This window comes from Diabrotica virgifera, chromosome 9 (genome assembly GCF_917563875.1).
Source record: "Diabrotica virgifera virgifera chromosome 9, PGI_DIABVI_V3a".
NCBI classification, from domain to species: Eukaryota; Metazoa; Arthropoda; class Insecta; order Coleoptera; family Chrysomelidae; genus Diabrotica; species Diabrotica virgifera.
The window spans coordinates 172,145,970-172,159,834 of NC_065451.1; the positions used below are offsets into that span (position 1 = coordinate 172,145,970).

General features: G+C 31.2%; 1 protein-coding gene across 8 annotated transcripts in view; it reads right to left on the reverse strand.

Annotated features, from left to right (window-relative positions):
- LOC126892114 (ancylostoma secreted protein-like) overlaps window positions 1-13,865 on the reverse strand; it is a 328,099-nt gene that overhangs the window by 16,464 nt on the left and 297,770 nt on the right. For all 8 annotated transcript variants that reach the window (XM_050661585.1, XM_050661584.1, XM_050661583.1 and 5 more), the window contains 2 exons: window positions 10,207-10,409; window positions 4,338-4,735 (listed from right to left, as the gene is read on the reverse strand). In XM_050661585.1, the coding sequence (XP_050517542.1) occupies window positions 4,338-4,735; window positions 10,207-10,409 (601 nt within the window). The remainder of the gene's footprint in view (window positions 1-4,337; window positions 4,736-10,206; window positions 10,410-13,865) is intronic.

Consider the following 13,865-nt stretch of genomic DNA (forward strand, 5'->3'; position numbering starts at 1 on the left):
AGTGCACAATGTCCCTCAAGAACTTTCCACTTCTAAAATTGATTTTATCGAAGCGATGACGGTCGCTACTTTAATACTTTTTTCCATCGAAAAAGTGCACAACGTCCCTAAAAAAGTTTCACTTCAAATATTTATTTCGTCGAAGCGATGGATGACAGTCCCTAATTCAATACTTTTCGCCCATCCAAAATGTGCACAACGTCCCTAAAGAAGTTTCACTTCAAATATTTATTTCGTCGAAGCGATGACGGTCGCGATGACGTTCGCTAATTCAATACTTTTTCCCTATCTAAAAAGTGCACAACGTCCCTAAAGAAATTTTCACTTCAAAAAATTATTTCGTTGAAACGATGACGGACGCTAATTTAATACTTTTTCCCCATCCAAAAAGTGCACAACGACCCTTAAGAAGTTTTCACTTCAAAAATTTATTTCTTCGAGGCGATGAGGGTCGCAACGGCGGTCGCCAATTTAATACTTTTTCCCATCCAAAAAGTGCACAACGTCCCTAAAGAAGTTTTAACTTCAATACATATACGTACAAAATATTTATTTCGCCGAAGAGAAGACGGTCGCGATGACGGTCGCGAAATAAATCCTTTTTTTCTATCGAAAAATAGGTTTTACATTTATTTTAAATTTAAATACTTCTATACAATTTATGTATAGATATACATAATATAGAAAAGTACAAAATTTATTTCGTCGAAGAGATGACGGTCGCTATGACGGTCGCGAAATAAATCCTTTTTCACCATCCAAAAATAGGTTTCACATTTATTTTAAATTTTAATACTTCTACACAATTTATATGTAAAGTGGAATAAATTCAATATCTCAAATACTAATTGTTTTTTTGGAAAATGCTCAGACCCGTCGATTAGTATTTCAAATTGTCCTTTTTGACATTCAATAAAAATGTATACAGGGTGTCCCAATTTAGAGATATGACGTCATCGTCGATTTTCTTAAATGGCAACACTGTCATTTTGATAGCTAATTTGATAGGGTTTGTAAAGTTATACATAACTGCAAAATATCAAATTTTTATTCTCTACCATTTACAAGATAATAGAAAATAACAAAGTTATATCTGTAATTTGGAATATATTCAATAATTAAAATACTAACTGTTTTTTTAAAAAATGCTCAGACCCGTCGATTAGTATATCAAATTGTCATTTTTGACATATAATAATAATGTATACAGGGTGTCCCAATTTAGAGATATGACGTCATCGTTGATTTTCTTAAATGGCAACACTATCATTTTGATAGCTATTTTGATAGCGTGTGTAAAGTTATACACATCTGAAAAATTTCAAAATTTTATTCCCTACCATTTACAAGATAATAAAAAATAACAAAGTTATGAAGAACAAGAAGTAATCAAATAATAATTGAATTTATTTATTTCAATTAAGCAAATGCTCATAACGTTGCCCATTGACAATTTGACAATAATTGAGGGCAACATTATGAGTTTTTGCTTAATTTATTGAAATAATTAAATTCAATTATTAGTTGATTACTTCTTTTTCATAACTTTGTTATTTTTTATTATCATCTAAATGGTAGAGAATACAAATTTGAAATTTTGCAGTTGTGTATAACTTTACACACCCTATCAAAATAGCTATCAAAATAGCTATCAAAATGACAGTGTTGCCATTTAAGAAAATCAACGATGACGTCATATCTCTAAATTGGGACACCCTGTATACATTATTATTATATGTCAAAAAGGACAATTTGATATACTAATCGACGGGTCTGAGCATTTTTCAAAAAAACAGTTAGTATTTTAATTATTGAATATATTCCAAATTACAGATATAACTTTGTTATTTTCTATTATCTTGTAAATGGTAGAGAATAAAAATTTGATATTTTGCAGTTATGTATAACTTTACAAACCCTATCAAATTAGCTATCAAAATGACAGTGTTGCCATTTAAGAAAATCGACGATGACGTCATATCTCTAAATTGGGACACCCTGTATACATTATTATTGAATGTCAAAAAGGACAATTTGAAATACTAATCGACGGGTCTGAGCATCTTCCAAAAAAACAATTAGTATTTGAGATATTGAATTTATTCCACTTTACAGACTCTCTCTGTATATATATGTACCTACAAAATTTATTTCGCCGGAGAGATGACGGTCGCTATGATAGTCGCGAAATTAATCTTTTTTCCCCATCGTAAAATAGGTTTTATATTTATTTTAAATTTAATACTTCTATACAATTTATATATACATACACATAATAAATTAATATATATATATATATATATATATATATATATATATATATATATATATATATATATATATATATATATATATCAAACAAATGAAATAGAGAATGTGGAAAAATCCCCTTACGAACAATTCACACATCATTATATATATATATATATATATATATATATATATATATATATATATATATATATACAAAATTTATTTCGCCGAAGAGATGACGGTCGCTAAATTAATCTTTTTTCCCCATCGTAAAATAGGTTTTATATTTATTTTAAATTTAATACTTCTATACAATTTATATATACATACACATAATAAATTAATATATATACAAAATTTATTTCGCCGAAGAGATGACGGTCGCTATGATGGTCGCGAAATTAATCTTTTTTCCCCATCGTAAAATAGGTTTTACATTTATTATAAATTTAAATACGTCTACACAATGTATATATACATACACATAATATATAGCATGAGCGATGACGGTCGCAATGACGGTCGCGATGAGGGTCGCGATGACGGTCGCGAATTCAATGCTTTTTTCCCTATCCAAAGAAAGTGCACAACGTGCCTAAAGAAGTTTTCACTTCAAAAATCTTTTAAAATCGCTTGTTGTATTAACATTTTGAACATGTATTACATAACTGATAATTATTTACTTATAGTAAGTTGTGGTTCCTTTTGTATTTAGTTATTTTCTTAATATTATTACTTAATAACGAAAAAATTTATTTTACAAATCAGCAAATAAAAATATATCTATATTTATTTACAACTACACTCTATAACAGCTATGCCAAATTGATGGGTTTAAACATTGAGAGTGACTATACCTAAATATTTTTAATACCGATGTACCGTTTAAGAAAATTGTAAATTACGCAATAACTATGACTCCTAGTTATAGAACATATACCATTCGAAAGAGGAACAACCTGTGTTTAGTATAACCCTTGATTAAAATACATGGTGTTCTCATAAAATAATCATCATATTATGCTACATTGAGTAATCCAATAATGAAACTGTAAATTTTGAACACCCTGTAAATAAATGTGTAATAATCAAGCATGGAATGTATTAATTATAAGATAGTTACCAAACCGTATTGTCATAAAATGACAATGTCATACAATGACATTAATTAACTTCATCTTTTGTTTTAAAACCGATTTACAGATTAAGAATTTAAATAATTGTAAATTACGCAAAAACTATGACACCTAGGTATAGGACATCCATATAGATACCATTCGAAAGAGGTAAATTTGTTTAGTATAATTATTTATTAATATACATAGTGTTCTCATAAAATAATCATCATATTATGCTACATTGAATACTCCACTAATGAAACTGTAAATTTTGAACACCCTGTACACAAATGTGTAATAATTAATCATGGAATACATTCAACCAATATCCAACTATTTAAATGTAGAAGTAATGTTTTTATAATTTCGTAAATAACTTAAGAATAAGCCATCTTTTAAAACTTTACATTTTAAGAAAAGTCAACATAACTCAAAACACTCTGTACATCGGTATAGGGAAGCCTTATGAAACTATACCTTATTTTTTGAGGAAAATTAAAAAATTCAATAAAATACAGGGTGTTCCTTAAGAAACAATATAACTTTGATACGCCGCCATTTATTGGGATACCCTGTATATTTCAATATAATTTTAAAATGTAGCTTTTATCAACTTGCAAACTATTCAATTTAAAATTTTTTTCAAATCTTTTACCATTTCGCTGTAATCTTCCGTCACGTTAGTGGTGACTCACCCTGTATAACCAAACAAGTCATGGATTACCAATCAACTGATAAAAGAAAACAAGGCAGACCAATGACATCCTGGAAAAGAAATATTACCAGAGAGCTAGAAGACAACGGGTTAACATGAAAAGTAGAGGCCCTATGTTCCAAATGGAATCAACAGGAGTAAAGTAAAGTAAGTAAGTCGACTTTAACCAATCTTTCGTCTTTCTTATTTTATCTTTGTTCTTATCTGTTCTGTATCAAAAAGTGTTTTGCTAATTTCTCTGGTCTAATTACCTTGTGAGTTTTTGGCGACACCAACTCCTAAAGATTCACTAGACTTCCAGATCACTTGGGAAAAATGTCCCGACTTCAAGTTACTAGGTTCTCTTCCAAATGGATGATGTGAAACCTCCTCGTACCAAGTGTCTACTGGCGTATGTCCATTGACAGTAAAGTTTGGATCGGAAGAATAAAGGCAGTAAATGTTTTCTCCATAGTTACTGCCAGGCCTGTGTTCTAGTATGTTTCGTTGAGCTAGATAGGCCGCCCATTCCTGGCTATATTTACAAAGTTTTTTGTCTAGTTTAAGAAGTGGCACTCCGTGGCGTTTTCTGTAGTTGTTGTGCGCTTCGAGGAAGTCCTCTTCGAAGTTGCCTTCTGTGGCATTCTGATTTAGCTTTTGTGGGATAGACCTAAAAGAATATATCGGTAACAAAGGAAAATACCAAAATTTAAAGGGTACCCCCGTTAATATTGGCAAAATACTACCAGATTTCATTTTTTTAAATTCTTTTTACATACTATTGGGTTGAAAAATGCCAGGATACTAGAAATACCAGAAAATACCAGGATACCAGGATACCAGAAAAATTGGATACCAGGGAAGGCGGAACGAAGATATATAAAATAGCCAAACAGAGAGCAAAGAAAGCAAGAGATGAAAATAATAAAATACTAGTTCACGAAAGGGATGTCAAAAAGAGATGGAGAAAGTACTTTGACAGCTTATTAAATGAAGAATTTGACAGACAGCCTGTAGAGTCAACGGAGACAGTAGCAGAAATGGTCACCAAAATAACCAACGAGGAAGTGGCTCAAGCGCTTCAAAAAATAAAGAAAGGAAAAGCGGTAGGACCAGATGATATTCCTGGGGAAGTATGGAGAGCATTGGGAGAGACAGGAACAAGGTGGCTAGCAGGTCTATTTAATAGAATTATGGAAGTTGGACAAATGCCAGACGAATGGAGAAGCAGTATATTGGTACCTGTTTACAAAAACAAGGGAGATATACAACAATGTACAAACTACAGGGCTATAAAACTGCTTAGCCACACCATGAAAATATGGGAAAGAGTAATTGATAGACGGATACGTGAAGAGACCGAAATATCCGAGAATCAATTTGGCTTTATGCAGGGTAGATCAACAACAGATGCAATTTTCATTATAAGGCAGTTGATGGAAAGATACAGGAGTAAAGAAACAAACGCTCATATGGTATTCATTGATCTTGAGAAAGCATATGATAGAGCTCGTCGAGAGATTCTGTGGTGGGTACTCAATAAGAAAGGAGTCCCTGGTGAATATGTAAAGATTGTGAGGGAGTAACGACTAGTGTTAGGACAGGTGTGGGAGAGACTGATAAATTTCATGTGAAAGTAGGATTGCACCAAGGCTCTATGCTTAGTCCGTATTTATTCTCATTAGTTTTGGACCAGATAACAGCGAAACTACAGGGTAACATTCCATGGTGCTTAATGTATGCTGATGATGTCGTGTTAGTAGGAAATAGTGAAAGAGACTTAGAACAAAAACTGGAACAGTGAAGGCAAGCTCTGGAGGAAAAAGGTTTAAAACTTAGTAGGACAAAAACAGAGTATTTAGAATGTTCATTTAAAGATGGAGTTACTACAAATAAAATGGTATCTTTGGAAGGTGAACTGATTGTAAAAAGCAATAGTTTTAAGTACCTGTAATCGGTATTACAGAGTAATGGAGAAATAGATGGAGATGCATGCAGTAGAATTAGGGCTGGATGGATAAAGTGGAAAGAAGCGAGTAGTGTGTTGTGTGACAGAAAAATTCCAATGAAGCTGAAAGGAAAATTCTACAAAACAGCCATAAGACCGGCTATGATGTACGGAAATGAATGTTGGGCAGTGAAAAAGAAAGAGGAACAACGAATGCATGTGGCGGAAATGAGAATGCTTAGATGGATGAGTGGAGTGACAAAGAAGGATAAAATTAGAAATGAGTATACTAGGGGAAGTCTAGGTGTGGCACCAATTGATACCAAAATGAGAGAGCATAGGTTAAGATGGTTTGGTCATGTTCAACGTCGAGACGTTAATCAACCAATACGAAGAATAGCTGAAGTGCAGATTCCTAGAAGTTGTAGGAGAGGAAGACCAGACCTGGGGGGAGACGATAAGGCAGGACATGTTGGTAAAGTGGATTAACATTGATATGACCCAAGATAGAATTGTGTGGAGAAATGCAATTAGGGAAGCCGACCCTGCATAGGGATAAGGCAAAGATAATGATGACTATTGGATTGAAAAATAAGACTCAGCTCAATTTTAATACTCCACTCCTTGACCCTTCGCCACACCAAAAAAAAAGTATTTTTTTGTTGATTTTATTTTTTTTTTAGGTTAGATGCAATCGATCTAAATTTTTTAAAAAATTAATACGCATTTTTGAGGCATTTTAGGCGGATCCACATCAATAAAAATTTATGTTGTACGTTGTATTTCACGTAAATTTGCTCGTATGCGCTGAACTTTTTGTTGATGTGGAATGTGCGCCGCATAGAATAACGCAAAAATATTTTCGTGACGAACAACGCACGCTATCCGTCGTGCTGTCCACACTAACAGCAATGTTAGTGTGAACTTGATTATCCACTTTTCGCTAAGTGGATTCGACGGTACAACACACGACTTAATGTTTACGTCGTAAAAATACTTGACCAGATTTAAATATGCGCCGCAAATATTTTTTCTGTCTTTTAAAATACAACACATACATACATTTTTATTGATGGGGATCCGCCTTTACAAAACATATCTATTTTTTATACACCCCTAGGTGAGTGTACGTAACCCCAAAATGCATTATTATTTATTTTTTAAAGCGTAGAACTTTTTTTTGGAGGTGGCGGCAAGTCTAGTTTTTTTATTTTGCGTATTTTACCAAAAACTATATTTCTATTTTTTTTTTCAGATTTTTCCATAAAGCCACCTTATAAAAATCCTAAAAACTATTTTTTGGGGTTTTTTTTGGATATTTTATAATATACTAAATTTAAAGTAAATGACTCCTTTACTTTTACTTTACTTAATCAGTAGACCCATTTGTACCTTTCGGTGTTGGGCTGTTAGTGCGGCAGATTCGTGCAAATATTATAAGAATTGCACATTTAATGATACAAGCGTATAATTTGGTCCACATATACTGCACATATTATAAAGGTTCAAATTTAGATATGAGGCCATCTCAGATTTTGTCTTTTACAAAAATGGCGGTCATTCAAAATGGGCGACTACACATATATGACTAATAGCACGATATCTTTTGAATGAAAAGTCCGATTTCAACCAAATTTGGTACGTAGGTTCGTTTTGTGATTTAAAAGATCGATGTTATGAACTGGAAGAATCGGTTTACCAGAAGTGTTTTTCCTGGTTTTTTATGTAAAAGTATTTTATATTATGTAAATAATTTATTTTCAATTTTTTCACCCTGTATATATTAATTTTTCAAAATGGTAATACCACTATTGAAAAGAGCGTAAGAATATGTTTGAGGAAATATTTTGAACTTTTTAGTTATGTTAATTATAATTACCATTTAATAAATGCATAACGTATCTTCACATGTACCTATGTGTGGCAGATTCATGCAAATATTATAAGAATTATTGTACATTTAATGGTAGAGTCATATAATTTGGACAACATATACTACACATACAAAAGTTCAAATTTAGATGTGAGGCCATATCAGATTTTGCCTTTTACAAAAATGGCGAGCATTCAAAATGGCGGCTATACATATGTGACTAATAGCACGATAACTTTTGAACGAAAAGTCCGATTTCAGCCAAATTTGGTATCAAGTTTCTTTTTTTGATGAATAAGATCGAGGTCTTGAACCGGAAGAGTCGATTTACCAGAAGTTGTGTTTTTACTGTTTTTCATGTAAAAATATGTTGTTGTTTTTTTCAATTCTTTCACCCTGTATATATTAATTTTTCAAAAAGTTAATACCGCCATTGAAAATAGTGTAAAAATATTTTTTATGAAAGATTTTGAACTTTTTAGTTATGTTAATTACCATTTAATAAATGCATAACGTATCTTCACATGCACCTATGTGCGGTAGATTCATTTTGAATGCCCGCCATTTTTGTAAAAGACAAAATCTAAGATGGCCTCATATCTAAATTTGAATCTTTATATGTGTAGTGTGTGTGGTCCAAATTATATGATTTTACCATTAAATGTACAATAAATCATATTATTTGCACGAATGCGCTACACATAGTTTCATAGGTACATGTTAAGATAAGTTATGCATTTATTAAATAGTAATTAACATAACTAACTAAAGAGTTCAAAATATTTCCTAAAAAATATGTTTACGCTCTTTTCAACGCCGGTATTAACTTTTTGAAAAATTAATATATACAGGGTGAAAGAATTGGTTAAAAAACAACATGTTTTTACATAAAAATCAGGAAAAACACAACTTTTGGTAAATCGATTCTTCCGGTTCAAGACCTTGGTCTTACACATTAAAAACAGAATCTATATAACAAATTTGGTTGAAATCGGACTTTTCGTTCAAAAGTTATCGTGCTATAAGTCACATATGTATAGTCGCCATTTTGCATGCCCGCCATTTTTGTAAAAGGTAAAATCTGAGATGGTCTTATATCTAAGTTTGAACCTTGATGTGTGTAGTATATGTGGTCCAAATTATATGCTTTTACCATTAAATGCACAATAATTCTTATAATGTTTGCACGAATTTGCCACACATAGGTTACATGTGAAGATAAGTTATGCATTTATTAAATGGTAATTAACATAACTAAAAAATTCAAAGTATCTTCTACAAAATATTTTTATGTTTTTGTCAATTGCGGTATTACCTTTTTGAAAAATTAATATATACAGAGGGAAAGAATTTAAAAAAAAACATATTTTTACAAAAACAACCAGTAAAAACACAACTTCTGGTAAACCGATTTTTCCGGTTCACCACATCCCTCTTGTAAATCAAAAAGAAAACCTATATACCAAATTTGGTTGAAATCGGACTTTTCGTTCAAAAGTTATGGTACTATTAAACACATAAGTATAGCCGCCATTTTGAACGCCCGCCATTTTTGTAAATGACAAAATCTGAGATGGCATCATATCTAAATTTTAACCTTTATATGTGTAGTATATGTGGTGCAAATTATATGCTTGTATCATTAAATGTGCAATTGTTTCACATATCGGCCGCACTATGTTTATAATACAATTCATTAAATTACAATATTTTACAATCTTCTGAGTTGTCCTAGCTCTTAACGAACTTTCTGTTGATGATGAGTCCTTTAGAATATTCAAAAATGGGAGAAACACGGTCAAGCCACGTAGAAACGTGGGGGTTATTTTTGGAGGTCTTTTTTTGGGGGTTTGAAAGTGTTTCTCCCATTTTTGAATATTCTAAAAGACTCAGTTACTTCAAATTAATAACCTATAAGAAAACCTTGATTTGTCTGATCTTTTTGAAGTCCATAAAATGGAAAAAATCCACAAAAACCCCCTAAAAACCCAGTTTTTCGTATTTTTCAAGGTTTGGCATCTTACGGAAATATCTGAAAAAAAAAATAAAAGTATATCTAGTTTTTAATAAAATACACAAAAAAAAAATAAATCGAAAAAATGACGATTCGGGTGAACGGGGAAGGGAGAAAGGGCAAAATTGAGTTGAGTCTTATATTTTTATTACATAGAACCTAAAAACAATGAAAAATGAGGGGGGACATTTTGCCTAACTTAACGTGGGGTACCGTTTTTACACTTAGTTTAACCACAGAATCATAGTTAATAATTATGTGGTTTAATTATCAACTTATAAAAAGATACTTAATAAAGATATTTACCTTGATGAAGCAATTGACAATTTACCAACGCTTTCTGATAGATCTATGTGATTGTTATTACTTCTGAAACCTCCTACAGGTGGGACATTTTCTGCAAAGTGGCCTATTACGTTTCCGGCTGGTGCATAGTTAGCCACTACAACGATCTTTCCACCAGATTTGGCAAAAGCCACACCCAATTCCCTAGATTCTTTCCATACCACCTGCAATTAGAAATTGTATGATACAATGATTAAAAAAATTAAGTTAAAATGACCAAATATGAAAAAATGAAATCCATAAGCCAATATCAGACAGAAAAGGGCAAGGGATAAATGGGTAATAATGTATTAAAATCGTATATATTAAAGCTAATAAAAAGCCAAAGAAAAAGGAACAGTTCTAGTCTGTTTCACCAGTTGCTTCTGACAATTTCTCGCCGCAATCTTCCTCAGTCCTCGTATACCATCCTTATTTAGCAAGTATTATCCCGATATTCTTTTTCTCATGATCATCTTTCAGTGCGTCACAGTTTTTCGATTTCTTTCTAACGCATTAAATTGTATGTGACAGAAAAAAGGCACGTCCGTGATTACAGACATTTACAACATTTCTTCTAGTTATTCTAGTTGTCGATAGATGGCGCCATAATAATTTTTTTTAATTAGATAATAATATTACAAATATAATCTGTATAATTTATAAGACTATACAAATCAAAGAAAATACCATTTTATAAATGCAAGAAACACATTTGATTTGTTTTTATTCCAAATTGAAAATAAAATGTGACAACTGTCAGATTTAACTAAAATGTCATGTTAGAATAAATGTCATAAATGTGTATTATCACGGACTTACCCTTTTTCCTATCATTTATTTATTTATTTATTCAATAAACGGCAGAGCCAATTTACAAAAAAATGTATAAAAAAAATGAAATATTATGGTAAACAGTAAAGATAACCAATTTTAACCTAAAATAACAAATAACAAAAGATAATAAAAATGACAACAATGACAACAATAAAAACCAACAAAATTAAATTAGTAACAATAATAAATAATTAATAAATTATAGGAACTTAGTGCTTTACTTCAGTTACTGAATTATGTATGCTTCTTTTAAATACACGAAGACTGTCCACAAATGGATCAAGACTGTTTTGATTATGATTAATTAGACGCAAGGTGCGTGACAATGGGGAGTAAAAGCAATAGTTCGTATTATGATAAGGTATGCGAAAAATTGGGGAAACCCGTCTTTGGACAGTATTGAGGCTTATAGCTTGTAAGATAGTTGGGCAATGATATAGACCATTTAATATTTTATAAATGATTGTTAAATCTGATTTAGCCCTTCTTACTTCCAAGCTATCCAATTTAAATGTTTGATTAACCAGATCATAATTAATGTTAAAACCCTGACAAATATTGATGTGAGCTCGAAATGCCAAAGAACGAAGAAATGTTTTCTGGACGGACTCAATATTTCTAATGTGACAATCATAGTAAGGTGACCATATAATTGAGGCATATTCCAGCAATGAGCGCACAAAAGAAACATATAACCTTAAAAAACAATTCGGTGACAGTTGAGAACTATTACGTGTTATAAATCCAAGATTTCGCATACTCCTATTAATCATGTCTGTAATATGTGGTATAAAAGTTAATTTTTTGTCAAACAAAACACCTAAGTCTTTAATACAGTCCACAGATTCAATAACAGTATTGTTCAATATATACGTTTTTACAATGGTATTGTTAGAGCGACTGAAGGTAATACTAAAGCATTTTTTAACATTTAATTCTAGACCATTATCAGTACACCATACACATAAGTTATTTAGATCCTTTTGTAGCGCACTAAAAAATGCTCATGAACAGAACAATACTACCTACATTTCTACTAAACATCCGTTTAATAGAACCGTTTTGGTGTGTAATTTTTAGGGGCAACTCCGAATTGCATGAAAATTTGGAGTTAGGTTCTAATTACCCTCTACTTCAAAGTTGAATTTGTTCCGTTGGTTGCTTTTGCTTGGGGGGTGACAGTCACCCCTTCTCGGGGGTGAAAAAACATACGTTCAAGATAAGCCCGGAAATAGATAAATTGACTGATTATAAGCAACTTTCATTATAGAGAGTTTTTTTATGTAAGTCAATACTTTTCGAGTTATTTGCGATTGAAAATGTTTTTTTTCGACAAAACAACTACGTTTTCAGACGGTTTTTCTCAAATAACTATTTTATCGAAAAAAATATTTTTAGTAAAAATATAGCTTAGAAAATAACAAAAAGAGTTGTGTATTCATGAAGCCCATAAATCCAGCAAAAGGAAATTTGTAGCTCATGAAAAATACGTTTTTATTCGTCCAATTCCAAATCGATTATTTCATCGTGAAATAACCAAAAAATCAAGCCATTTTCGGGAAAAAGCCATTTAGACTTTTTAAAAGTACCTATTTAAAAAAAGCTTTATTTTAATTGTTTGTAAAAGTTTCTAGCATTAAAAATAAGCGAATATGTTCAAAATAAAGTTAGTTGCCTTTTTTCAAATCATGAAATCTCCCCGGGTTTGGCTCCCCAAATAAAATTAGTCGTTACAGCTTTACAAAAAATTTACTTTACTTATCTATTTTTTATATGATCTGTCAGTTTCACCGGTTTAAAGTGCTTATTTTTGAAAGGGTTATAGCTGAAAAGGTTTGAACCAGTCACTAATCACGAGTGTATGCAAACTTTGAACAGCCATATCTTAACCAATTTTTGTCTTACATAAAAACAAAATAAAACTAGCATATTTATAACAGCAAAACCTACATTTTTTTACTCCGAGATTTTTCGTATAACTAACACTTTTTAAGTTATTTTAAAAAAAGGAAATTTTTCCAAAATTTTTAGAAAAAATTTTTTTATCATAAAATAAATTTTTAAAAAATAAGCACTTCATACCAGTCAAAATTACAGATCATACAAACAGAACACATACATTTAAAGTAAATGGTAAAGAGGTAACGACTAATTTTATTTAGGGTGCTAAATAGAGGGAGATTTTCACGATTTTTTCTAACAAAAAAAAGATGGGGGCCAACATTTTTTTCAGTGTAACTCGTTTATTGTTGACGCTAGAAACTTGTGTAAAAAATAAAAAAAAGTTTTTAAACACTTTAAAAAATGTTAATAAGTTTTCTCGAAAATTGCTTAAATTTTTCGGTGATTTCACGTTGAAATATTCGATTTGGAATTAGACGAATAAGAAAGTATTTTTCATGAGCTACAACTTTGCTTTTACTCAGTTTTTAGACTTTACTGATACACCATTTTTTTTGTTCTTATATAAGCTATACTTTTGCTAAAAATATTTTTTTCGATAAAATATTTACTTTTTGAGTTATTTGCGAAAAACCGTCCGAAAACGTGGTTTTTTTGTCGAAAATAAACATTTTCAATAGCAAATAACTCGAAAAGTATTGACTTACAAAAAAAACTCTATAAAACAAAAGTTGCTTATAATCAGTCAATTTATCCATTTCCGGGCTTATCTTGAACGTATGTTTTTCACCCCCGAGAAGGAGTGACGGTCACCCCGCAAGCAAAAGCAACCAACGGAACAAATTCAACTTTGAAGTGGAGGGTAATTAGAACCTAAATCCAAATTTTCATGCAATTCGGAG